At 37.0% G+C, this 26,186-nt stretch overlaps 1 protein-coding gene across 5 annotated transcripts in view; it reads right to left on the minus strand.

Moving 5' to 3' along the window:
• Positions 1–1,139: 1,139 nt before the first annotated feature.
• Positions 1,140–26,186, minus strand: part of LOC127637316 (TBC1 domain family member 22A-like) — a 227,445-nt gene continuing 202,398 nt past the window's right edge. For 3 of the 5 annotated variants that reach the window (XM_052118315.1, XM_052118311.1, XM_052118312.1), the window contains 2 exons: positions 18,515–18,610; positions 1,140–2,663 (listed from right to left, as the gene is read on the minus strand). In XM_052118315.1, the coding sequence (XP_051974275.1) occupies positions 2,535–2,663; positions 18,515–18,610 (225 nt within the window). In that variant the 3' untranslated portion in view covers positions 1,140–2,534. Of the gene's footprint in view, positions 2,664–12,913; positions 14,196–15,919; positions 16,440–18,514; positions 18,611–26,186 lie in introns of those variants that run through there. The other 2 variants (XM_052118316.1, XM_052118313.1) reach the window with 2 other exon arrangements.

The raw sequence follows: 26,186 nt of genomic DNA on the forward strand, positions 1-26,186 counted from the left end.
TAAATCTTTTTACTCTGATAGATGCCTCAGGAAGGCTAGGTCTATCGTAGCTGATCCCACTGATCTCTCACCTTTAGGCAAACAGTATAGAAGTTTTAATCCCGATCAAACAGATTTAGGAACAGTTTTTATAAGACTGCTAAACAGCCACAGCCTTTCTTAATCATTCCAAATATAGTTATATTTGTATTTATGTATTCATTTTGCATATCATATTTATACTATTTACATTGTAGCTTTTCTTAAGTGTTCTTAAATGTTTTATTAAATGGTTAAAAAAAAAAAATTTTAGATTACCTGTAAGACGATTTTTTATTTTGAATCTGATTTGCAATTCTTCACCTTTCCTCTGCTCTACAGATAATACATTTCATTGCCTGCATTTACTGCTGTATACTGTTTTGTTGTGCATTTGATGAATAAACTGAACTTGAAATGTTTTCAGATGCTACTAAACTGTCTTTTTTGAGACAGCTGGTTGCTAGCAATGCATTTGCTGCCCTGCTTACATTTCCCTACCACTAAAGGTGTATGTGTGTGTATAACTAATGATGTTAAATTATGAGCTAGGCCATTTATTTCCTGAACAAGTGCAGACCCTAGTACAGGTTGAATTCTCACTCATGTAAACCGTACAACAGCTCCAGTAAAACCTTACTCATACCACTGGCTACAGGTAGTCTAGAGTCTACCACCTCAAATTGGTCCAAATGCATTTGGATTCTCCACAACATTGAATAAATGAATGAGTAAAACAAAACGTATTTACTTGTTTATATTTATACAATGTCCGGGTGTTTTCAGTGGTAACTACGGAATTGCTAGGTGGATTACTAACTGGTTGTTAGATGGTTGCTTACTGGCCCAAGTCAAAAGAGACCATCCCCAAGTCTCAATGATATCCTGATTTCAAGATATGTTTAGGGACCCTTTCAATGAAAGTCTATGGGACTTTTTGCTTATTTTTCATCTGCCGGCAGTAAAAGAATAGCAGGTCCACATATTTCAAGATGAAATGGTACTATAAAAGCTTGTGTTCAGCATGTAAAACAAGCCTATGTCAATGTTCACAACAGAATGGTTAAAAAAAAAAAGTGTTAAAAAATTTGTCAACACATGAAAATTATATATATCATATTTATTTACATTTTTTTTTATTTACACATCTTTGAAAACATAATTCTGTACACAGCTATTTAATTCAAAATTATTTAATATTTTATTCAAGAACATTTCAGAACATTTCACCCTCTTCTTTTCAAATCCATCCAGACATTTCTGTAGGTTGAAGTCAAAAAACCAAGTCACATACTGTAGTTCGGTATACAAAAAAATTCACCAGCACTGCATGGCTTGTACTGTAACGCCCATGTGTCCAGGCACTGAGCGTCAGTTACAGTAAATTTGATACCATCCATCTAAAAGCTAATGGTGACCAGTATAGCTGCAGAATTGTTTATGTAAAACACAATGGGAGTGATGGCAAATGTTCCTTAATTATCATGAAAGTAAAATAAATATCTGTGATAAATATCATTGATCTGTAGAGTTAGGCACAAATTAACTGGCTCATGTAAACAGTAACATAAAAGAAAAAAAATAGGATAATAAAACTGATTCATATAATATATCTTGTACAGAAGGGGGGAAACAGAATCTTATCAAGTGCAGTTTCACTTATATTTAGTTATAAGGACTGGCACACACATTTAAAAGCTCGATGACATGATTGAAGCAGATTGAAGCACAGTTCAAATACTGAAAAAATTTCAAAAATCTGTACTTGATATCCCCAAGCATGTCTATTAATGACAACAGTCAGTATGGATTATTAAATCAATATCAAAATTGGACATCAAACTGACAGTCCTGTGAGCAACTGAGAGAGCAGAAATTTAATCAGCTCTTCAGTTTACATTCTCCTCAACTCACAAAACTCTAGTTGCCAAAGAAATGCTGATTTTATTGACTCCATTCCAAATTCTACCATGGACATAGTTCTAATACAGAGACAAAATCATCATCCTATGACTACTAGCTGATTCCTGAGGTAGACCAAGGTTAAAATAAGTGTTCGAAGACGTTTTAGCCAAAAGGTCATACTGCGAGAGTTTATAAACCATCTTGTCTCAGTAATGTTATTGCCTTGAATCAGTTGGGCCAGTGTCCATCCCGTTGTTGCTGTGGCAACTGCTCAGTGTTGATGGGGCACCTATTTGTTTAAATAAATTTATCTGCAGAATCAGTGCATGAAAAACTCTATCTTGTAAACGTTTTTAAAAGAGGTTTGGAATTAAATTGAAGAAAACCATATAAAACAGATTAGTGTATTTTAAGAGCACAAGAATTTGACTTCCAGTGACTCCTGGCATTGGGAGTGTTGCAGAAAATTTTCAGGAACAGTTGCGGACCAATGTACACAGTTCCATATCCTTAAAAAATCTCATGGTATTTGTTTAATATTATCACGCAACCAATAACGTCACCAAGGCTGGTTGGGGTGATCATAGTAAGTAGTTGCATTTAGCGGAGCCTCATCTTTTGTAATGGTTGGGGGCATCGGCAAATGCAAACTTAAGTCTGTAGGCTTCAGCCAGTAGAACACTCACTTCTTCATTGCCCCAGTGCATTGTGGGTAGGTTCTGGAGCAAAATCATCAGGCCCTGTGGAGAAAAGAGAGTTTAAAATTGTTTTTTTACACAATTACGGATGTGTATTTTTAAATTAACTAGTTGGTGGGTTATCTGAATGACTAGACAACTATTGGGTTTTAAGAAAGCACAACCCCAATTTTTCTGACTGGCGCCTTGCCACTTTCTCCCAGTTTTGATTCCATCTGCTCAATTTTTCAATGGTTGTTAGAAGTTTGCTAACTGACCGGAGCCCACCAGGACCTGACAAACCATTGGGTTTCAAACAGGGTTAAGGTCCGTATATACACTGCCTGGCCAAAAAAAAGTTGCCGTTTGGATTTAAATAAGACGACACTCGGAGGTCACTAAAACCTTTGGTGAAGTCACATCGTAAAAAAATCAACAGTACAACTCATGGCTATGTTTAATAGTGAATGTAAGAGTATTTCCGCACGTACAATGCGACGAGAACTTACAGGATTGGGACTAAACAACAGTGTGGCAACAAGTGATGATTGTTAGTGAGGCTAATCAGAAAAAAACAACTTCAATTTGCTTGGGAGCATAAAGATTGGACTGTGGAGCAATGGAAAAAGGTTATGTGGTCTGACGAGTCCATATTTACCCTATTCCAAAGCGATGAGTGTGTCAGGGTAAGAAAGGAAGTGCATGAAGAGATGAACCCTTAATGCGTGGTGCCCACTGTACAAGCATCTGGAGGCAGTGTTATGATCTGGGGTTGCTTCAATTGGTCAGGTCTAGGCTCAGCAATGTTATGCGGCAAATAAAATCCCATAAATGTATTTTTTCTTCCCGAGCATGTTCAGGACGACAATGCCAAAAAAGTGGTTCAGGGAGCATGAGGAATCATTTTCACACATGAATTGGCCACCACAGAGTCCTGACCCTTAAAGTCTTTGGGATGTGCTGGAGAAGACTTTACGGAGTGGTTCAATTCACCCGTCATCAATACAAGATCTAGGCCAAAAATGTATTAAAACTTAGGATGGAAATAAATGTTTTTTTTTTTTGGCCAGGTAGTGTATGCACGCACGCACGCACACGCACACACACACACACACACTATGGTCAAAGTGGACAGTCTCTTCTTATGAATGGTTTTGACTATTTCAAATACACCAGGTGCATAAAATCAAGCATACAGCCATACAATCTCTTAACAATATTTTTTAGTAGAACTTAGCATGTCAAAGAGCTCAGTCACTCTCAGTGAGGCACTGTCAGGATGCCAACAGTAAAATTGTTTATGGAGTCTGGAGTGGAAGAACTTCAGTAGTCCGCTGAAGACCCAGACCTGAACCCCACTGATGAATTGGAACAATGAGGGCAAGCCAGGCCCCATCACCCAACAACAGTACTTGACCTCACTGATGCTCTTGTGTGTGAATGGGGGCAAATCCACACAGCCATGTTCCAAAATGTAGTGGAAAGTTTTCCCAGAAAAGATGGAAGCTGTTGTAGTAGTAAAGAGAGGACCAACTCCCAATTAATGGCCATGGTTTTGAAATTAAATGTTTAAGAAGAACATATGGGTGTGGTGGTCAGGTGTCCACATACTTTAGGCCACACTATATATCTATAGGATACATTTACTACATATATATATTATTTTATATTTTTACTCAACTTGTTTTGCACTCTCACTCGCAGATGAGTTAGAGGCTGTTCAGACTGATTATGTTTTTGTCTGCATGGTTTTCAATTGTTTTCAGATGTACAGTTTCTTTGCCCACTCAAACCTTTTTTGTTCAGTTTCAAAGGTGGCTTTTGCAATTCTTCCATTAAGGCCTGCACCCCTGAGTCTTCTCTTTACTGTTGTATATGAAACTGGTGTTGAGCAGGTAGAATTCAATGAAGCTGTCAGCTGAGGACATGTGAGGCATCTCAAACTAGAGTCTCTGATGTACTTATCCTCTTGTTTAGTTGTACATCTGGCCTTCCACATCTCTTTCTGTCCTTGTTAGAGCCAGTTGTCTTTGTCTTTGAATCAAACTAGAGTCTCTGATGTACTTATCCTCTTGTTTAGTTGTACATCTGGCCTTCCACATCTCTTTCTGTCCTTGTTAGAGCCAGTTGTCTTTGAATACTGTAGTGTACACCTTTGTGTGAAATCTTCATTTTTTGGAAATTCCAAGCATTGTATAGCCTTCATTCCTCAAAACAATGATTGACTGATGAGTTTCTAGAGAAAGCTGTTTCTTTTTTGTTTTGTTGCCATTTTTGACCTAATACTGACCTTAAGACATACCAGTCTATTGCATACTGTGGCAACTCAAAAACAAACACAAATACAATGTAAAGCTTCATTTAACGAATCAAACAGCTTTCAACTGTGTTTGATATAATGACAAGTGATTTTCTAGTACCAAATTTGCAATTTATCATGATTACTCTAGGATAAGGTGTTGGAGTGATGGCTGCTGGAAATGGGGCCTGTCTAGATATGATTCAAAATGACTTTTTTCAAATAGTAATGGTGCTCTTTTTTTACATCAGTAATGTCCTGACTATACTTTGTGATCAGTTGAACTTTGAGGAATTAAAGTACCAATTTCCTTCCAAAAGAGCAAAATCTGTACATTGTTCCAAACTTTTGGCCACTAGTGTATGTGTACTGGGGATGGGTCAGGATGGTCAACTAGTCGTCCCATGCGCAGACAATACGAAAAGACATGGGCTGGTCAAGTGTCTAGAAATATTGGGCTGACAGTAGATGCGGAATGTGCGCGTGAAAAAAATTTACATCACACCCACTGTGCGCGAGACTTGACGGCACGTGGACAAAAGAAGTATAATTTGCTTCATAAGAGATAACATACTGTTAAAGTTATGGAATATTGCAACTAAATTGCCAATGATTAGCATGAAGTGGCCTTCGCATCCATTTTACAATTTACAACAAAGGGTTCTATAATAAGAACAAAATGTGGGACATGATTGGATCATGTAAAGTAGATGTTCCATACCAAAATGAAGCAAGACCTGAATGTGATTTTGTGAAGGCAATGCCTAAACCGCTTATTTGGCTATTGGTTAACTTTATTAAAAGCCCACATTCGTTAAGTGACATCAGTGGAAAAGGACAGTCATTTTCTGAAGAGGAGCAAGTTGTTACATTAGACAAACCATTTATCTCTTTAGAATAATGTACATCAATACATTGTGCACAATAAGATCAGGGACATGCATACAGGATTTTAGGTCAAGTATAAGAACTATTATATGTTTTTGAGAACTATTATATGTTTTTGTGTGTATACGGTAGCTTGAACTTTCTATATGGTTTCTATAGTCCAGCCTGATCTCATAAAATTCAATGACTGTGGAGACATCTCTGCAAAATATATAATGGTTTCTTACACGTATTTCAGCAGTTCTAAGTAGAAATGTCCATAGTGTCGTGCTAAAAGTGAGTTAAATGTTTCCCAAACGTTTTTTAAGGTTAATGGTCTATTGAGTTTTAAATCAACAAAATTGACATCCCTGCCATAAACTTTAAACCTAAACCTAACCAATAGTGTCATAAAAGCAAATGTGAGATGAAAAACGCAACAGTTGAATCAAACACGTCATTTTGTGGTGCTGCTATGACACTTTCGCTTCATAAATTTACTCGCATGAGTTTCAGGACTAATACCCCGGTCCTTTGCATCACAAGAGCAGTGCACTTTTAGTCGAGCTACTGTGAAATTTGATCACGCCAGAATAAACTTTAGTTGGTTATATAATGCAAACTTGTTGAAATGTATCGAGATATAATTCATGTGCTATAGTAAATGTCATAAAAAAGTATTGTGCGAGGAACATGGCGAAAACTAAGTGTTTATGAACGGATAATCTGCTGTTTTACTCATTACTTTAATGTGAAAGTGAATAAAAGTAATAAAGTCATTGCCACAATGCGTACAATGAGCAAAGTGAAACTCATTTTGCAAAACTATACTTATAGTATTAGCATTAATTCTTAGAATCACTCGTTGCCTTACAGTTCTTCCGTGTCATAGTCATTGAATATCTATTTGAGAATAATGTGACTGGATGAGGTAGAATCTGCTGCATGACTAACTAATGCTAAACTAACAAAGTGACTTTCCAACAGGAATAGTCATTCTGGAGTACCCTAATGTTAGTAACACATACTAACACAGTGTATGACACCATTTGCTAATTTAAAGCCTGCATTACATAGCAGTTTGTCAGTGATAAAGTGAGACCTACTTCATTCAAGTCATGCTGTAAAAACTGGTCATCAATAATAAATATCATCCTGTTGGGTGTACAAGTAATGCAGGTTTAAAAGGCTGGCCTAATTATGCACAAAAAGCCCGATATACTTCTGCAAGTTAATGGCGCAAGAGCCTTAAAATGAATAATGACTTCGGCATAAGGAGGATTTTCCTCAAAATCATTATCTTGTCACTCCCTGAAGCATGTTGATGGTTCTCATCTGTTGGGACTTAACTTAAGTGGTGATTGGATTGTGTTTGCAAACTGACATGGAGGAGCTCCTATGATTGCTCCCTACCATGATGGCGATAAAACTGAATAATTGCAGGGAAAGCAGATACATTTTGTGTATTTTGATGCAGCAAGTAGGCAGAAAGACATTTAGATTATCTACATTCTCTGCACCAGTGAAAGAATGTTTGCCACCAAGGATTAAGTGGAATGGAGACTTTTAGCCCCTCATCTTCTCACTGAGCCCTCCTGAATTTGTAAGAATCGATCAGGGGCTCAAGAACAGCAGCACAGTCACTCCATCAAATGGCAAAAATGCAGCTCCCCGGATGAAGAGTGTTTGATCCCTGTGTTTAAAACACTTGTGAGACTTACTGGTGGAGAGGTGATGATTGATTGCCAGGAACTTTATAAACAGCTTTGTTTATCAAGGCTTCTCCAAGACGGAGAAGCAACAGGTCTAGTAGCGGCGTTTGGGTGCACGGGAGAAGGAGTAGAGCTGTAATTACTTCCAGGATATTAAGTCCTACATGCTTTTCCTTGTCTTTTTTGGATAAATTGTTCCTGCTCCTCATTGAGCATGCTTCCTACTACAACAGTGACTCTCTATCATTAAACTGTATTAAAGCACATTTACAGACAGGAGGGTTGCTCTTCATTCGAGACCCGCACATATGACGATTAATCATTATGCGCAGTCTTCTCCAGGAGCTCTGGTGTGGACAAATTTACAAGTTCTCTGATGAATGTGTTGAGCTTACGATTAAATCAGAAAGAGTTAATTTCACCTAATCCTTCAATGCAACCATTCTAATAGAGTGAACACTATAACTCGATGGCAAGAAAAAAAAAACCTGCACAACTATGAATCGCTAGAGATGTGTTTCAGGAAACTGCATGCAAATTCACGCATCCTGACTCACTCGACATTTGGACTTTTGAGTAGCAACAGACAGTCTTGTGATTTATGCTGTCTTCACGTGCTATGCAAATGATCGTAAATACAAGTTTCTACTAGGAGGTTGAACATGAATGCCCCCTCAAGTTGTAATTTAGATTGGGAAATTTGGAGATCATTTTGATTCCAGAGTGTCCGAGTTGGGAGGAGACAAATTTTCAATATGACAGAGGAGGGTGCATTTATAAAAATGTAATATACTGTAACATTCACAACACAAATCTCCCAGGATCTGGTGAAGGTTATCTGCAAAAACAGGTAATTCAGAAACCAAGTTATTGATGAGACAATACTGACCACATTAACATATGACTGGTGCATTTACATATCAATGTTTATGTAGTATGCATCTTTGTAGTAATCAGCTTACAAAAAAGTAATAAGGCATAAGTAGGTCACATTCAATTATCCCTAAAAGCCAGAAAACCTAACAAAAAATACAATTTGATAAAGTCTGTCAAATCTTGAGCTGTTCCTGGCTTCATTTACTCACCTTCATGAAGTCATATTATAACTTTGTGTGAGGTACGGATAGAAATGTAAGTTATTATTCACCCCTCCACCTTCAGTTTTCAAATCTAATTTGCGCATCCAGAAATTCAAAGTGAGTAAAGACAAGTTGTGTGAGATGATGTCACTGATGTCAAATACTACTGGTTTTTGCATGCCAAGTTTGAGTATAAACATGGACGAATGAAATTAGAGTGGTTAGCCAACAATAACAGAGGGCATTTACATATTTAAGTCTTACAGGTTCAATAGCAAAAAACATTTCAAATTCTCATTCTCGTAGAGAATTGGTACTTGGCCTGAAGTAAATTAACAAAGTCATATAATAGTTTACCAAAACTAGCCTAGCCTTTCACTACAGCGCTTGATGAGATGAAGAATCTATATCTATAATTATGAGTTTGATCTGAAATTATTTAAAAGTGGTGTATTTAAAAAAAAAATAATTAGGGGCACCATCATTTCAACCCAACAGACATTTTAGACAAGTACAGCTGTGGTCAAAAGTATTGGCAGTGACATAAATTTTGTATTTCGCAAATTTATCTGCTTCAGTTGTTGTGGTGTTGATTCACATTGTTTCTAGATTATTGTGCAGACTGATCAGATGCATTTTAAATAATTGCAAAAAGCTTCATTGGCCAAAAAAATTAACTATCACAAAACCCCAAATTTCACTGTTTTTTGGTCCTGGCACAAAATTACCAGCTGACATCATTTCACTAATCATATCCGTAGCACCTGGGAAAGTGTGAACGAGTACTAGTCAAGTGAAATCACTCTATCATGCTGATTGGATTATAAGAGCAGACTGTTTGCTCTAAAAGGAGGGAAGAAGTGCTTCCAATCATTGTGTTCTTGTTAGCAATCCTCTAAAGAAAGATGTGCAGCCATCATCGGTTTGCATCAAAATGGCCAAACATGCAAGGAAATTGCTGCAAAGAATATTGCACTTGAAAGAACCATTTACCGGATCATTGTCCGAACATCAAGGACAGACAGAAAATCAACAGAAAGTACAAGGATTGGACAGCAGAAGACTGGTGCAAAGTTATAATCTCTGATGAAGACCCCTTCCGACTGTTTGGGACATTTTGGAAAATCAATAGTCCGGAGAAGAAAACGTGAACGCTAACATGATTCCTGTGTCGTGCCAACAGTGAAGCATCCTGAGATCATCCATGTGTGGGTTTGCTTTTCAAAGGGAGTGGGCTCTCTCACAATTCTGCCCAAAAACACTGCCATGAATAAAGAATGGTATCAAAACATCCTGCAAGAGCAACTTTTCCCAACGGTCCAGGAGCACTTTGGTGATGATCCGTGCATTTTCCAGCATGATGGAGCACCATGTCACAAGGCAAGAGTGATAATGAAGTGGCTTGGAGATCACTGCATTGAAATTTTGGATCAGTGGCTAGGCAACTCCCCGGATCTTAATCCCATAGAGAACCTGTGGTCAATCCTAAAAAGGCAAGTGGACAAGCAGAAGCCCACAAATTGTGATCAAATCTAAGCACTAATAAGTCAAGAATGGATCGCCATCAGTCAGGATTTGTCCCAGAAGCTGATATCCAGCATGCCAGAGCGAATTGCAGAGGTTATGAAGAACAAGGGTCCACACTGTAAATATTGACTGTTTGCATAAATTGAGTGTTTTTGCCAAATAAAAGCCTTTAAAATTTATGAAACGCTTATTGTTTTCCAGTATACCATAGAAACATGTGAAAAAATAATCTACAAATACTGAAGCAGCAAACTTTGTAAAACACAAAATTTATGTCACTGCCAACACTTTTGGCCACGGCTGTAGATTAAAAATGTTTAATGCATAAAGCAAAAATCTAGTTAAAATAATAAAGGCATGTTTTTACACAGTTTTTCACTGAATGAATGAACACAAGAATAATATTTTATAATTTTCTTTTATGCCCAAATATACAACAATACAGTAATAAAATGCATTATTTAACTACACATTTTTACTAAAAGTTGTTTTCTGTGAATGTTCAAAGTGTGCTAAAAATTAACATTATTATAATAATACTATACTGTATTATTATTGTGGATTATTGTATGATTTTGTGGATTAGATTTGTTTTATCCTATGCAATAGTAATTTATAGCACACTGTAATAGACACCTGTCAGTTACTTAGTTTTTTTAAACTGTCATTACACTCCTCACCACTAGGGGTATTAGTGAGACCTATGTGCTTAGATAAAGAGACAGGTGAGCAGTAGAAAAATGATCATGGCTGACCTCCTTGGTCAAACAAAGTCCTGGTTGGGAAACTTTCAGTTTCATGCTCAACTAAGGACTTTTTTGTATCTGCTCAATCAATATTTGAGCCAACTTTGTGGTCCTGTTTGGGATTTTTCCACATTTGAGTACTACTACGAGGTTCATGGTTGGAAATAGCTACATTTGACAGTTTGATTACCTTATGGACTTCTTTTTATGGGAGAGCTATATGTTTGACTGCGGTCATACTTCATTGGATTTCATTTACCATCAAACCTCCACATCATTTGACTCCTTAAAGACAGTTAAGACTTGCATCTGACTTTCATACGTTCACCTTAACTTTCTACAACAGTGAACGTTATAAAGACTGAATTATATATTGCTGGAACTTCAACTCATATACAGAACCATATACATCTTTGTGTGCAGGGTGTTTTTGTAACACTGTTTGAATACTGTCTCTTTGTTTTGAGTCTATGTTGGTGTTTATATAAAGTCATAAAAGGTGTTTACATTGCTGTTTTTATTTACTCATTGGATTAAAACATATGTTGATGCTGATGACCCCCCCCTACAAACAGATTATTAATTAGCATTTACTCAGAGAAGCACGTGTTGGTTATAACACAAAGTGGTCTATCCATGAGCTTTAACCAGCTTTTTGTGGTTTAACAATCACAGATATGACCATATTAGAAGTCGAACGATAGTGGATTTTGCCTATACCAATATCTAAGGTGTTGGGAAAGGCAGATAACAGATTAATCAGCTAGTAGATTTTAAAATCAATTTATAAAATGTAAATAAATAATAACAAACAATTCTTTACAATGCCAGTTAAAGAGAAATAGTCCAAAATGAATAAAATCCCAGATGCAGTTTGTTCAATCAAAATCCCATTAATAACCAGATTATTTTTTTTTTGGAAAAGATTAGGTGCATAACACGGGACTTTTAGTATAACCAACCCCAAACACACCAGGGACATTTTGAAATTATAAAATTATGTTAAAATTATTGACATAGATTTTTGCCAATAACTGATAGTTCCAAAAAACACCAATTAATCAGTAAAATCGGTGGACCATATTATGATTTTCATGTTATTTTGAATAATTGATCAGCCCCGAAGGATCATAAAATTAGTTAATGATGAACTCTTCAGGAAATCTATATATATATATATATATATATATATATAGGTTTGATACTTTTTGTCTTATGCAATGCTATTCACTAAGGCTTGGAGATTTTTTTGGTTTACCAATTAATTTGAATTTATGTTTAAAATTTTTTTTTTTTTTTATGAAGTAATCAAGATTTTGCATAAAAGTAGTAGCATTGTTAGATACATTGTACATCCACCAAAGGCTGAATAAGGAAAATAAAAATGTTCATAGCACTTGCCTTGATGCCACCCAATCTGATCAGCTGTCACATGTGTGCTCAACTTCATCTATCATGCATGTATACGCCGGATTAATCAGAACATATTTGGTCTTGAAATTCTGTGCATGAACAATCTCCTTTCTTTTCTTTAAATAAACATAATAGAGAGTTAGTTACGTGAAAGTTATGGCACTTTAGATCAAATCATATGGAAAGGCTATAAATGGGAGAAGAAAATAACCACTGCTCATTTTTTAAAACATGATGATTCAGATAGATTGTTCTTATTGCTTTGTTCTGTGATGTGTTTCAAGTGTACTGCATTTAAAGCCAATATTTGGGACGTGTTTTTAATCTTAATGCAATCAATCATGCAGCTTTAATGGATATCATACTGATGTTTTAGAGTTGTTGTTCCTTTTTCTATGGCCATTTTTTCATGTCTGAAATACAAATTAATTTCCCGATCTAAATTGAAAAACAAACAAAAAAAGTATTTACTGAATATTAATAATAATAACCTTTATGCAAAACATTATTATATATAAATATGACCAGGATATTTTCTGTGTATTCATTGTATGGAATAGAGCAGTCAGTACATTCTTCCAAACATCATCTTTTAAGTTGCATGAATGAGTCATGTGGGTTTTAAACAACATGAGAAATTACATAAATACAGAATTACATTATAGGCTGAGCTAACTTCAATTAATAATGATTATGAAATGGCAGCAACAGTTAATTTTTAAACTGATTTATACAATTTCCAGATTTTCAAGAGCCAATAACTGTTATTTTCATTAAGAAACAATTCATTAGAAACCAACAGTTATTCAGTCCATTGCATACAGTCTCACTGTGTGCAAACACAGAACAAGTTTGGTGCTTCACAGTTTTTTGGTCACTGATACATTTGAAAAATCACCAAAGCCCGAGACTATTTCCGCTCACCAATCCATCTCTTTCCAAGTTCTTCCAGTTAGCATTCTCCTAAAGACCTGCAAGTGTACAACAGCTGAGAAATGATGTGGCTTTATGTATTTAAGATTTTCTTGGAAGCCAGTCCTAATCCAAACAAATAGAGAAATAAATATGCCTACTTTTTACAAGAAAGAAAAATGAAATGAAATGAAATGAAATGAAGGGCTAACAGCCATCTTTAAAATGCATACCTCACTCCAGAAATCTACTTCTATAAAAGACCAGCCTCCCTGAATAATTTTCACAGTTTGATATGCAGGGATAGTTCCATAACTCACTCTCCACCGACTAGAGAATTATTTCATTCTTCATGTCAGGTCTTTCATTCAATCTCAAGCTCTCCAGTTGAATCAAAATTATTCTCATAAGAATCATCAAATCCAAAGGCGTTTTCACACTTAACCTTCTGTGGAATTCAGATGAAAAAAAAAAACAAACACTTTAAATGTTCCATTGCCTTGATTCTATGTGCCTGGGCTATTCTTTCAATAAATCTACTTATTATTTTAGGCCGAATACCAGATTGCATACCATTTATCTGAAATAGTATGCCAGATTGAGATTAGTGCGTCCCAAATCAGTATGATGAACATAGTATGCAAAGGTGCAAAGATGGCATAATATTTCTAGTGGATTTCGAAGTGTGCATTCCTGCCTTTTGGGTTATATTGTCCAAAACAACTTACACTATAAATGGCTTTTTGGATCTATCATTTGTTACTAAGAATTGTATGATACGGTAGCATGCCCCAAAGGTGAGTTCAAACATACTTTTCCAAAGTGAAATTCCACAAGTGAAATACAGTAATCTCCATGTAAATCCGGGCAATCGTGAATTTCGCTCGATGGACTTCTGGTGTCGAAGGATTTCCCTCGAGGATTTCACATGGAGTTCAAGTTTGGTGAACTTTGCAGCGAACTTTCTCCATGTTGACGAATAGGAAGTTACTTGGTTTGGCAGTGACCTCTGAGTGGGTGGTGCTTCATACACATCTTAACTGAATAAACACAATGGAAAAGTATATCATTTGAGTGGAAAAATTATTTTCAACTTCACTCTGCAGAGTATGAAGTGCAGCATTGAAAAGCGGCTGCTTGGCAGTTATTTTTGGCTGAATTGGTGGTCTTGAAAGGACCTTTCAAACACAAGTGCATAAGAGAATAGTGTTTGTCAGTGATCTTGTGTGTGCTGACAACAAATCAACAAAAAAGGAGGAAATGAGTAGAGGTACAAAATGATAAGGAGATGGAATAGGATAAATCATCTCTCTACTGACACACATGGCACAGTAGGGTAAAGACGCTGCCTGAGGCTTTTGTCTGAATGCCAAACAGCGGCTGTTTGCAGCGCTGGTGCAGGGGATAATCCTGAATCACTGGGCACAATAAACACAATAAATCACACTGCCCCACAACACAGTGCTGATACTCACCACTGACTCCCTGCATATTCAACAACATACACACAAACTGAGCTGCTTATTCACTCTGCAGAGATGCATGTTTGTAAATGCAGTTTTTATATCTTTGTTTGGGTAAGAAAGGTTAATAAGTAGGCCTACTTATAAAAGGTGTATAGTATTAGTGTGAGCACTGAATCAATGGATTCACGGCCCGGCCCTCCTCCTTGTCACACCATGCAAGTTCAAAAATAAATAAAGGCATTATTGTCCTTGTTTGAATCTCAATTCTAAGGAGTCCGTAAAGCATAAAATAGAACAACAAGTCTGAAAACAAAATGGCAAATCGTAGGTGTAGTGTGAGCTCCGGTAAGAAGTGACGAACACCAAAGTGCAGAGGATAGATGAAGTCAGTGAACGCGCGGACGGCCGTTTCCGGAAGCCAGAGATTATAGTTTATAAAGTTAGAAATATGGATATTTTTCTTACAAAAATGCATCGCTTCACTTCACAAGGCCTTTATTGACCCCCTGGAGCAATGGATTCCTTTTTTTATGGATGGATGTGCTTTTTTGGGCTTCAAAATCTAAGGTACCATTCATTCATTCAGCCAGGATATTTTTAATATAACTCTGATTGTGTTTGGCTGAAAGAAGAGAGTCATATACAACTAGGAAGGCTTGAGGGTGAGTAAATTATGGGATAATTTACATTTTTGGGTGAACTAACCCATTAAGATGTGAAAAGCCTCAAACAACTGCAATTTTGCAGTTATTTCCAATGTTGATCTCGTTAAGTAAATAATTGACCACAAACACTCATTACTGGAGGGTAACGAATATGAGACGAGCATACTATTGACCTAAAATATGCCCAAAACATATTTATATACATTTTACATTACAACTTACAGTACATATGCACAGACAATAAAGCGAATATGTGTTAAAAAAGTCACTACAATCAATGCAATATACTAAAAAGGCAAATAAAAATGTAATACAGAATGAAGAATTCAGAATACAGTAGGCTAACTTCTAAAGAGTAGCTAACACTATATGTATATACATTATATGCTATTATTTCAAGAGCTCAGGTTTTCACTACATGGACAGTTGTACAGTATTTTAATGTAACCAATCTTATATGTTTGATACATGTTTATATTAAGAAACACAAAGTGTCCGGTGCTATAACCGGATGGGTAGGCTGGGCTCGTTAGCCTTGGTTGGCAGCGAGCCTAAGAGAATGACAACTCCAAACTCGGGTAGCCTTGTCTGGCCATCCATCTAGGAGTAGGACACTCTGATAAAACACCTACGACCCAGGGACCTTGTTGTCACCGTCCCAAATCGCTAGGTTATGACAGATGAACCCCGGCTATAAAATGTGGGGCCAGTACTGCGCACAAGCACTCCACCTAAAAACTCCACTGCGCAGGCTCGAAGGACATATCCACGTCACGACCTAACATCATCAAACCCTGCAGTGATAGGAAAGGGGCGAAACAGCAGGTGAAAGATGACACTGGAAGCCACAGATCTGATCCTGCATGCAGGCGCAGTCCAGGTGTAAGGGTTGGCAGCACCCTGAACGGCCAAGTAGCTTTGTCTAGCGACAGCACTACTTGCTCCACATGGAGAGGGGCATAGAAAAGGACCAGCCTGCACCGCAGGAAGATTACCACCCTCCCAGCAACATCATTGGCGAGTCAGAGCTGAAGACGGTCTACCAGTTCCGCTACCTGAGGTGCATCATCTCCTCGGATGCCAAGGTCGACACAGAGATTGACCACAGACTGCCAAAGGCAAATAGTGTATTCGGCAGACTATACCAAAGAGTCTGAAACAACAAGAATTTGAAGAAAGGCACAAAGATTGGTTTACAGAGCCATTGTACTGACCACCCTCCTGAGTCGTGGGTCACCTACCATCACCACCTGAAACTCCTTGAGCGCTTCCACCAGGAGGAGAAACAGTGAAAAGTGCTTGAATGTGTACAAGCATTTAGCTTTCTAAAATCAGCTTCCGGAAGCATTTTCCCCATTTTGTCTATAAAGTACTTCATAAAAGAGTTCTAAGTTATAAACCAAACCAACCAGCTCCGATGTGAATCACAGTATTACAAACTTTGATTTGAAGCAAAAAAGTATTTAAAAATTGGACAAAAAGACAAACGTGCAAGACTGTGTACTTAACATCTTTAAAGAGGGAATGAACTACAATCCCATTAGGCATTGTGAATGAAGTAATTGACTTCAAAATGCTGGACAAATATAAAACTATTAATTTAAAGCTGTTGATTATAAGTCTATGTGGCATGGGGGGGGGCGTGGTCGTGTGTCGGTCTGTGGGAGAGAGAGAGAGCGGTAAGGCTTGTCACCTGGTTTGTAATTATCTCTAACACCTGTGTCTTGTTGTAGTGATACGGAAAGCGACATTTAAAAGGGACGCCAAGTGTCGAGTGAGGGAGAAAGAGTGGATCCAGAGAGCTCCACAGACCGGAGTGTGTTAGAGATAATTACAAACCAGGTGACAAGCCTTACCGCTCTCTCTCTCTCTCCTGCAGACCGACACATGACCACGCCCCCCCATGCCACAGTCTATAAACAAAATATTAAAATTGAATTGCAAAATATTCAGATTCATACAAAAGTAGTTTAAGAGTATGGGGCGAATGCAAACATTCTCAGTGAACGTGTGCATCCGTTGCAGAGCTCTTTTGGTGCACTTTGTTCGCTAAGAATTTTCTGAATGTTGGATCATTTCCCTTTTTAAATCATTAGTGCAGTTCTACACCAGAAATTCTGCTAGTAAACATGAACTGATGAGGAGTGAGGGCTTCAACCAACCACATATACAGATAAATATTTAGGGATAATTTATAATCTACTCCCCTATGGGAAAAATGTATGGTAGTTTATTTCCAGAACCAGACTGTTGCATTCTATTCTTATTGCACTCGCTTCCCTCAATTAATAATAAATCAGACAAATCAGGAACAACAAATAAGAAAAACTTTATTGGTGTTTTATTACACCACTCTGGAAAAATGTATTTTAATTCGCAGCCAATCGCAGCATTCTGCATTCAAATTTTTTTTTTTTTTTTTCAAATTACCACTAAACTGTATATTTCATCCTTGTCCCTGGCAACCAAGCACCTACTCTGTGTTAGTTTTATGTCTCTTGTATCACTCCAAGGCCTTTATCTAATAAAATTATTTGACCTCAAATCAATACATCGTGCCCATTTATTTATTTGCAATGTAGCCGTGTAATAAGCAGGATAAAGAACAGTTCTGATCACCCTGTAGAGGTTTATTTTGTGACAAGACTAGACATAAAAAATAAATAAATAAAATGACATCCTTATCGAAGACTGCAAGGCATGTACAAAGACATAAATAGCTTTTTTACTGTTTGAATTGGATCAGTTGAACATGTGACATGCCAAAATTGAAAGATAAAAGATAAAAAGATAAAAAAACTAAGCATGATAACATTGTGATGAATATGATACTCAATTCAGAAATCTATTGTGAATACTGTTTCATGTCTTTAAGGTCATGAAAAGGTGAAGGGTGATAGATAAGTAGAGAGAGTGAACAAAAAGTCCAGTCAGACTGATAGTACAAACAAAATATTACACTTCTGATGACATAACACTATCGACCCTCTCCTCCCAGCCCAAACCCTTTACCTCTCAATCGCATGGAAAGATGTGTCTGGACAGGTGTGAGAGGACAGAACTTATAGGAGTCTCAAAGAGACAGCACAATATCACCTTACAGCAGTTGCTGTCATCGCACTAATGCAGGCATTCTGACCTCTCGACCCTGCGAGTTAATGATGGAGGAGGGTTCTAGCGCAAGGACGACACTTGCTGTGGCTCAGGGATACACACAAACCATCTTACCTGGAAATCCTTCTCCCCCAATATATCTTTCCGCCATCGGACCAGGAAGGCGGCACACACATAGAGATGGAAATGAGAGAATCCTTCTGGCTCCGCCTGTAAATGAAAATGACAGAACAATCACAAACATGTCATATTATCTTTAAAATCAAACATAAACATCCATACTCACTTCAAAAAGACATCTATTGAAGCTAAGCTAAAAAGAGAGCTTGTGAAAAAAAATTAATGGTTATTATTATTTACATATCAATGCTTTCTCATGGTTCATTTTGAAATAAGGTGTCAGTAAATAGTTTGCACATTACTAATAGAGCCGCAAAGACAAAATTATTTGAGATTAATACTGCTAGCCATATTTTAACATTGGCTGATTATTATAGGATATTTTTTCTGTTAATAATTAATTGCTGTTACTGTGATGAACGCAGTCTGACACCCACCAAATATTAATAAAACATATTTGTATTCTTATCTTTGTTTGTTGTTTAATTCCCATCATGATTAATGCCAATGTGTAATAAGCCGGCATATGGAGGCTAGCAAATCATAATATCATTTACATAGAAAAGTCTAAAAGATACAGAAGCAAAAACAGCCTTTTTTAATTCAAAGGGCCAAAGAAATGGTTAAAATAGTCATGAGAATTTTACGGGAGCCTGGGTAGCTTTTTGCTCTGAGTATTGACGCTGACTATCACCCCTGGAGTCGCGAGTTTGAATCCAGGGTGTGCTGAGTGACTCCAGCCAGGTCTCCTAAGCAACCAAATTGGCCCGGTTGCTAAGGAGGTTAGAGTCACATGGGGTAACCTCCTCGTGGTGTCTATAATGTGTGGTTCTTGCTCTCGGTGGGGAGCGTGGTGAGTTATGCGTGGATGCCTCAGAGAATAGCGTGTAGACTCCACATGCACTACGTCTCTGTGGTAAGACGCTCAACAAGCCACGTGATAAGATGTGCGGATTGACGGTCTCAGACGCAGAGGCAACTGAGATTCGTCCTCCGCCACCCGGATTGACGTGAGTCACTATACCACCACGAGGACTTAGAGACTCACCAACCAACTTTTGCACATGTCCAGAGCTGCACTTTAATTCATTGTCACTTTATATCTTGGCTGCTACCTCAATAACAGCTATGTCCATAGAACACTATTTCATAGTATGTTATGTTTACATTTGGCATTTTTAGAAACTGTCATCTTTTTGCACTACTCGATTACAAATGTGTACTGGTCTCTTACTGTTCCTATTGTCCTGTTCCTTTTAGTAATTTATTGTACTGTCCCGTTCTTTTTGCACACGTTTGCATGTGCACTTTATGTAGAAATGTTATTTAGTCTGTGTTGTCTCATGTGATTCTGTGTTTGTCCTATGTTGATTTATGTAGCACCATGGTCCTGGAAGAACTTTGTCTCATTTAGCTATATACTGTACTAACTGTAAATGGTTGAACGACAATAAAAACCACTTGACTTGACTAGACGCATTCCAAATTGGGGAGAAAAATGTAAATAATATACAGTTCTAAACATTTCTGGAATCACAAGTTTTAAGGAAATATCTTATTATATAATATATCTATAATATAAATATCTAATAGCCTGCATGGGTGCCTTCGAATATTTTCTCCGACAATGGGGGGGCTTGGAGTCAAAAAGGTTGAGAACCACTGATATATATACAGTTATGTATATTTCATTACCCCTCGAGTACTCTAGTAGACAAAATGACCAACAATGCCCATCTCTAGTAGCTATGGGGCTAAATCTAAATGCACAGGCACTGATCAGTGTGAATGAATGGGCTCTTTGGATCAATTATTATTTTATTTTGTGGTGTATATTCAATAGTCATGAAACTAAATTATGATTACACTGATAAACATTAAGTGGAGAATAGACCCATTATGACAAAAGACCTACAAAATAGCTTTCACAAAACAAAAAGCTCCAATTTGATTGGCTGGCTTTAAGCTATATTTTATTTTTTTTAACCAGTCCACTGGATGGCAGTGACCACAACTGTTAAAATTAGTTTAAATACATTTCTGTTTGAAACAACATTTTATTATAGCCACTGTTACCTGGAGCACTTCTTTGTTCTTAAACATTTTGCAAGAACATATAGAGGTATCACGAACGCGACCTGACAAGAATGTAGGTCGTGTTTACAAAAGGCTGCTACAATGAGCACTTTTAACAGTGTGTCCTAACCAGGTGCAATGCAACAAGATTCCAGCTATTAGTATTTTACCAGTCCACACCAAAAGCGAAACTTTAGTGCAATAAGATGCACATACAGCCAATCAGAACATTTATATACAGCTACCTGGTACAAGATTTTGGAAGAAATTACAACAAACGGCAACCGTATACCAAGCAACCAACCAAAATTTCTTGTTGGCACAAAAACTCACATTATTTTACATGGAAGAGATATATTTTATTGTTTGTAAGGTTGTCGCGTCACATCTGGTTTGGACATGTGTAAGGAAGAACCAGTCACTACATTTACATTTATGCATTTGGCAGATGCTTTTATCCAAATCATTTGATCAGTTTGTGTGTTCCCTGGGAATTGAACCCATGATCTTGGCGTTGCTGGCGCCATGCTCTATCTGTTGAGCTACAGGAACTTTGACAGTAAAGGAACTTTAACAGAAAGGATATTAAAAGAGACAATATCAAACAGCAAATGCTTTGCTTGGATCTAGACTTTGGACTAACATTACACTGAAAGATTCAAAACTTTTACTCTGATCATGCAGTGAAAAGACCTCGGTGCTGAACTTCTTCGGCACTACACCACTCAAACACTGGTAAGTGAAATCTTAAAAATGACCAGCTAGTGACTAATCACAGACATTTTTTGTAGCAATGGGAAGTATTAATGTACATCTGATTGTTGGGGATTGCAGATAGAAAGAAAGAGCGATCTTGGCATTTCAAGGATAGTCATTGGGATCGTACAAATAAAGATTAAGTAGAATCTCAATATTTTTGCCTGGTCCTAGATCCAAAAGCGCGTGGTCCAGCATGCCTGTGAGAGAAACCATAAATCCTGCAGGATCAGTTTGTCTCTTTTGTGCCTTACAGAAGAGTCTGTAACTACGTTTCCATCCAAGGATTGTTAGCAAAAAAAGTTTTAGCGCATCAAAATAAAGCTGATGGAAACGCACATTATCACTAAAATGTCACAAATGTCGCCATAATATTTTTCCATTCAACTCAAGCGCATAAACTCTATGTCGATACATCAAATGTCGTGAAAAACTGGTTTGGAAACACTTTTTGTCAATAAAATTTGCTAAAATGTAGTGTCACATGACACTAGAGTTTGCCCCAATTGTTAGCGTGTGTTAATTATGACGACAATTAAATATAGGGACATTATTTAAAGCCAATTTATTGTACGTGATTATGGATTGATCTTTACGGCATTTAGAGCCGATCTGCAAACGTGATACTAGGAGTGTCAACACAAATATCTTGTGCACGTTGAACAAATGAATGGCCACTGTTTGCTGATTCATTTTATCACAGTCCTTTATTTATTAAAGTTCCTGTAACACAGTTAAAGGATGGGCAAGGAGGAGGCGAGAACCGGCTTGTCAACATAAATAATATTTTAATGAGAAACTTAAAACAAGGACATAAACACACACACGACGGACATGCCCGTAATTCTCTCTCTCTCGAACCATCGTCACCGGCCGCCTTTATCCCTCGCGCGCCTCATCAGGCCGATTGGGGACCGGGCGCGTGATATTCCGACCCGGCCCCGCCCCCCTCCGCTCCACAGTTCCTTTTCCACACCATTCAAAAAATAGACGGCAGTTATGGAATTAGCCCACAAAACATAAAACATATTCTGTGCACAAATATGTTTTAAATTAAATTTTATTGTATTTATTATTGGAACACTTACAGCCCAATACTATAAAATTATTGTTTCGTTTTACTTTTGAAAAAATGCCGGCAAAATTCTATGTATTAAATAAAATAAATTACCAAATGAAAAAAGCATTAAATTAAAAAAATACATTACCAAACGAAAAAAGCAGTAAATTAAAAAAATACATTCATAAATGAAAATATATATATTTTTAGACCTATATATGCCTTTTCTTTACACAAACTTAAATTTACTTTACCCTGTTCTGTTGGCGAAAACATTTGGCTGAATGACATTCCCAGAATGTTCTGCAAGACTATAAACTATCAGAACTATTTGTTCAATGCTGAGTTCACTTTCAGAAAACGAGTTTTTGAACATTTTAAAAGATTTAAAATCTTTACCTCGGATCACATTTACTGCTTCTTCAGAAAATGTGAATTTGAATTATGAAATAAATTTTAGATGATAATCAAGTTCAGATGGTGGTTAAATGTTGTTGGGAGAAATATGCAGGACATAATTCAGTTGTGATGGCTTTTGATTAGATGATTGTTCAAAATTTTGAATATCAGGAATGTATCATATGTAAACCCTGATATCACACCGCATATTTTTTTTTTCTTTAATAGCTGTGCACACCGCATATACACATCGATTGATGATCCTTATACGGAGACAGAAAGTTTCCCCAACTACTTTTGACAGCAGGTTGCCAGCTGCGATATGCGCAACACAGGTCCAATATTACAGTCCTATCAGAAGGGCATCTGCTCCCATATGATTGCAATTACTCCTCTTCTGATTGCTTTTATTTGTTAATTAAAATGACAGTAAGCGGACTAATTTCAATGAATTGTCTCAATAATCTCCCCATTTTACCCAAACTTCAGAGGAAAAAAATTAGGGACATCTCGGAGGTTAATTAGCGATAAACACACATTTCTGAATGTAACGACTTCAGGGCAGATTTAATTTGCGCTAAACCAAAACTTATGCCACAAAGTTTTTTTTAGGCATGACGTCATCATGCATACCATTTTTAGCAATAAATGCAATTTGAATGGAAATGGGCAGAAGGCGGCAAATGTCGGAAAAAAATGGATCCAAGTATCAAAACAATATCGTGACAAAAAGTATCACGATATATTGATATTTGATTATATCGACACAGCTATAGTTAACACTGGATATGACTTTGCATCACGGCGACAGTTTCGGCACATCACTTTCCATTTTTGATGCGCTGCACACACTTGTTTTTTTTAAGAACGTTCACTTATACGCATCCAGTTTAGACAGTTTCTAGATGTGCGACATCTTTCTAGTCTGGTGTGTAGACAGGTTGTTAGCCCAAGTCCACACTAATTAATTTTCAGCTTCCTAACGTCATCGTTTTCGATAATAGAATGTGTTTTCGAAATGCTCAGTTTTCGGTGGGTGCTCAGTTTTATGCATTTTCAAACTAAACCGTATTAGTGTGATGTGGCCTTAAATATTTAGTTTTGTTAAAACACTTAGTGTCAAGTAAACACGATATTGTGAAGTGCACCTATAAATTCCACTTTTGTACTATGATAAATGCTGTGCCATTATTTGAATGAGTTTATAATGGTGACATCGCCAAATTTTCTGGTTTACCTGAACCTAAACATCAAATACAAACAGACAAACTGTGGTTGGTTACTTTACATGCAAACCAGAAGGCCCCTTTCTGTCTAAGTGGGTGGTTCTTAGTCAGAAAAGCTGCAAAAAGGAGCAGACTTTGTCATTAGTCAAAAGTCTGAGGCGGGAAGATTAAATTCCATGCCAGCCATGTCCTAATGAAAATCAATGGGTGCATTTCTTCCAGAAATAAACAGGAAGGGCAGGTCTCCCCTTCAAGGGTAAATGTGGGCAATGGAAATCTTCCCAACTGTACCATGGGTTAGAACAGTCACACACAAACAGCGCCACACACCCAAGGTCTCAGGAAGTAGTTTCAAACCTGCATATGTTACATCCAGTCCAATTACCAGTCACCTCCTCGTCAAAGCGAGCATGAAATCCACTTAATTAGACAGGGCCTGGCTGCAAGGGCATCTGCATATGGGGATGAACTTCCGTCTCTATAATGCTTAGAGCTGGCTGCCTTCCATCTATTTATAGCAGGAATTATGTTGTCGGAATCCCTGTTACGTCATGCACTGCTACTTGTGTTTTGTTAATTAAAATAATTTATCTTTGGAAATAGTTTTTTAAATAAACAAACAAAATAAAACATGGGTGAATTATTCTTGCCTACTGTGTTTTCTGATTTTCTTTAGAACATTTTAAAGAAATAGTTCACCCCAAATTAATAATCTCATATGACACAAATGAACAAGACAAACTATACTGGTAGCTTGACAGAGCCTTGTCTGAAAGTTTAAACTAGTTTAAAAAGTTTTAAGTTTGATGGTTATGCAGACATTACAGTAAGACAAACAGCCAGCTAGCAAGTGAACTAGCAAGTCAGACAGACTGTAACGTACGGTAGATAGTTCAATAAACTGTCAGATAAATAGACAGATAGATTTTTGACAGATTTATCTTTTTTTTTTTTTTTTGTCAGTATGCTGTTAAAAAAACTTAACTCCGACCTGTTAGAAAAGTCAGCACTATTCCACAACAGTCTGAAGCTCTGAGCAGAGTTTGGTGGATGTAGCTAGGAGTCCGTGTGACTAAAGTTGACTAGGGGCTGTCAAGCTTAAAAAAAAAAAGGCCATAAAGGTCCATAGTAGTAGCCCATACGACTTTTGAAGCCATAAAATAGCTCTGTGTGAGGAAAAGGCAAAATTTTAAGTCAATATAAGCTGAACAAGTTTAAAAAAAAAACTTAGTTCTGCATATTCAAACTTGGCACATCACATAAGGTTACAAGACATGGGAGAACCAATGCCATTTGGTATCAATGAAGTCAAACCTAGCGTAACACATCTTGACATGGCAAGTTTGAAAAAGCGCGAGATGACATTTCAGAGCTACGAACATTTTTAGAGAACTACATTTTTGTCTTTTCCTCACATAAAGCTTTCATATGTCTTAATAAGACTTAAAAATAGTTCACGTATTATATGGACTACTTTAATTGTGCTTTTTTACTTTCGAGCCACTGTATGCTTCTGTTTTATGGAAAAGAGCATCAAAACATCTGCCTTTGTGTTCTGCAGAGGATAGAAAGTCTTATGTATTTAAGAAAGAAATTTGGGTGACAGAATTTCCATTTTTAGGTGAACTATTGATGAAAATAAAATGTTTATTCAAGTAGGAAGAACTATTTAACATTCATACCCAAATGTAATAAAAAAAAATGCTTTGAGTTCTAAGAGGAGGTGCTGTTGGCTGTTAGTTTTTTAAGAGCTGTGGTCTATATCTGTGTGGAAGAAAAGGCTGGATTCACCTTTAGATGGGCCAACGTTTTTCTTCATTGATCATTTTAATTATTTTGTCTTCGTCTCTCTTGGGGGGATGAATGGTTGATGATGGGTCTAAATGAATGGGACAGTGGGGGAATAAACACCATAGTCCTTAATGGAATGTTCAAACACAAAACCTAGTGACACACTTCAGGTTGGATGTGTTAGAAAAGAGGCAAACCCAACACACAAAGTCTATCCATTCTATTCTGAGATGCTGATGTTAGTTAGTGCCAGAAGTCATGTTACTGCACTAAAATTATGATAAAATAACCTTCATGCATGTTCAAGAAATGTTACAATGATGACATAAAATAGATACTTCCATTTTTCAAGTAGGGT

The sequence above is a fragment of the Xyrauchen texanus genome, chromosome 45 (genome assembly GCF_025860055.1).
Source record: "Xyrauchen texanus isolate HMW12.3.18 chromosome 45, RBS_HiC_50CHRs, whole genome shotgun sequence".
In the NCBI taxonomy this organism is placed as follows: domain Eukaryota; kingdom Metazoa; phylum Chordata; class Actinopteri; order Cypriniformes; family Catostomidae; genus Xyrauchen; species Xyrauchen texanus.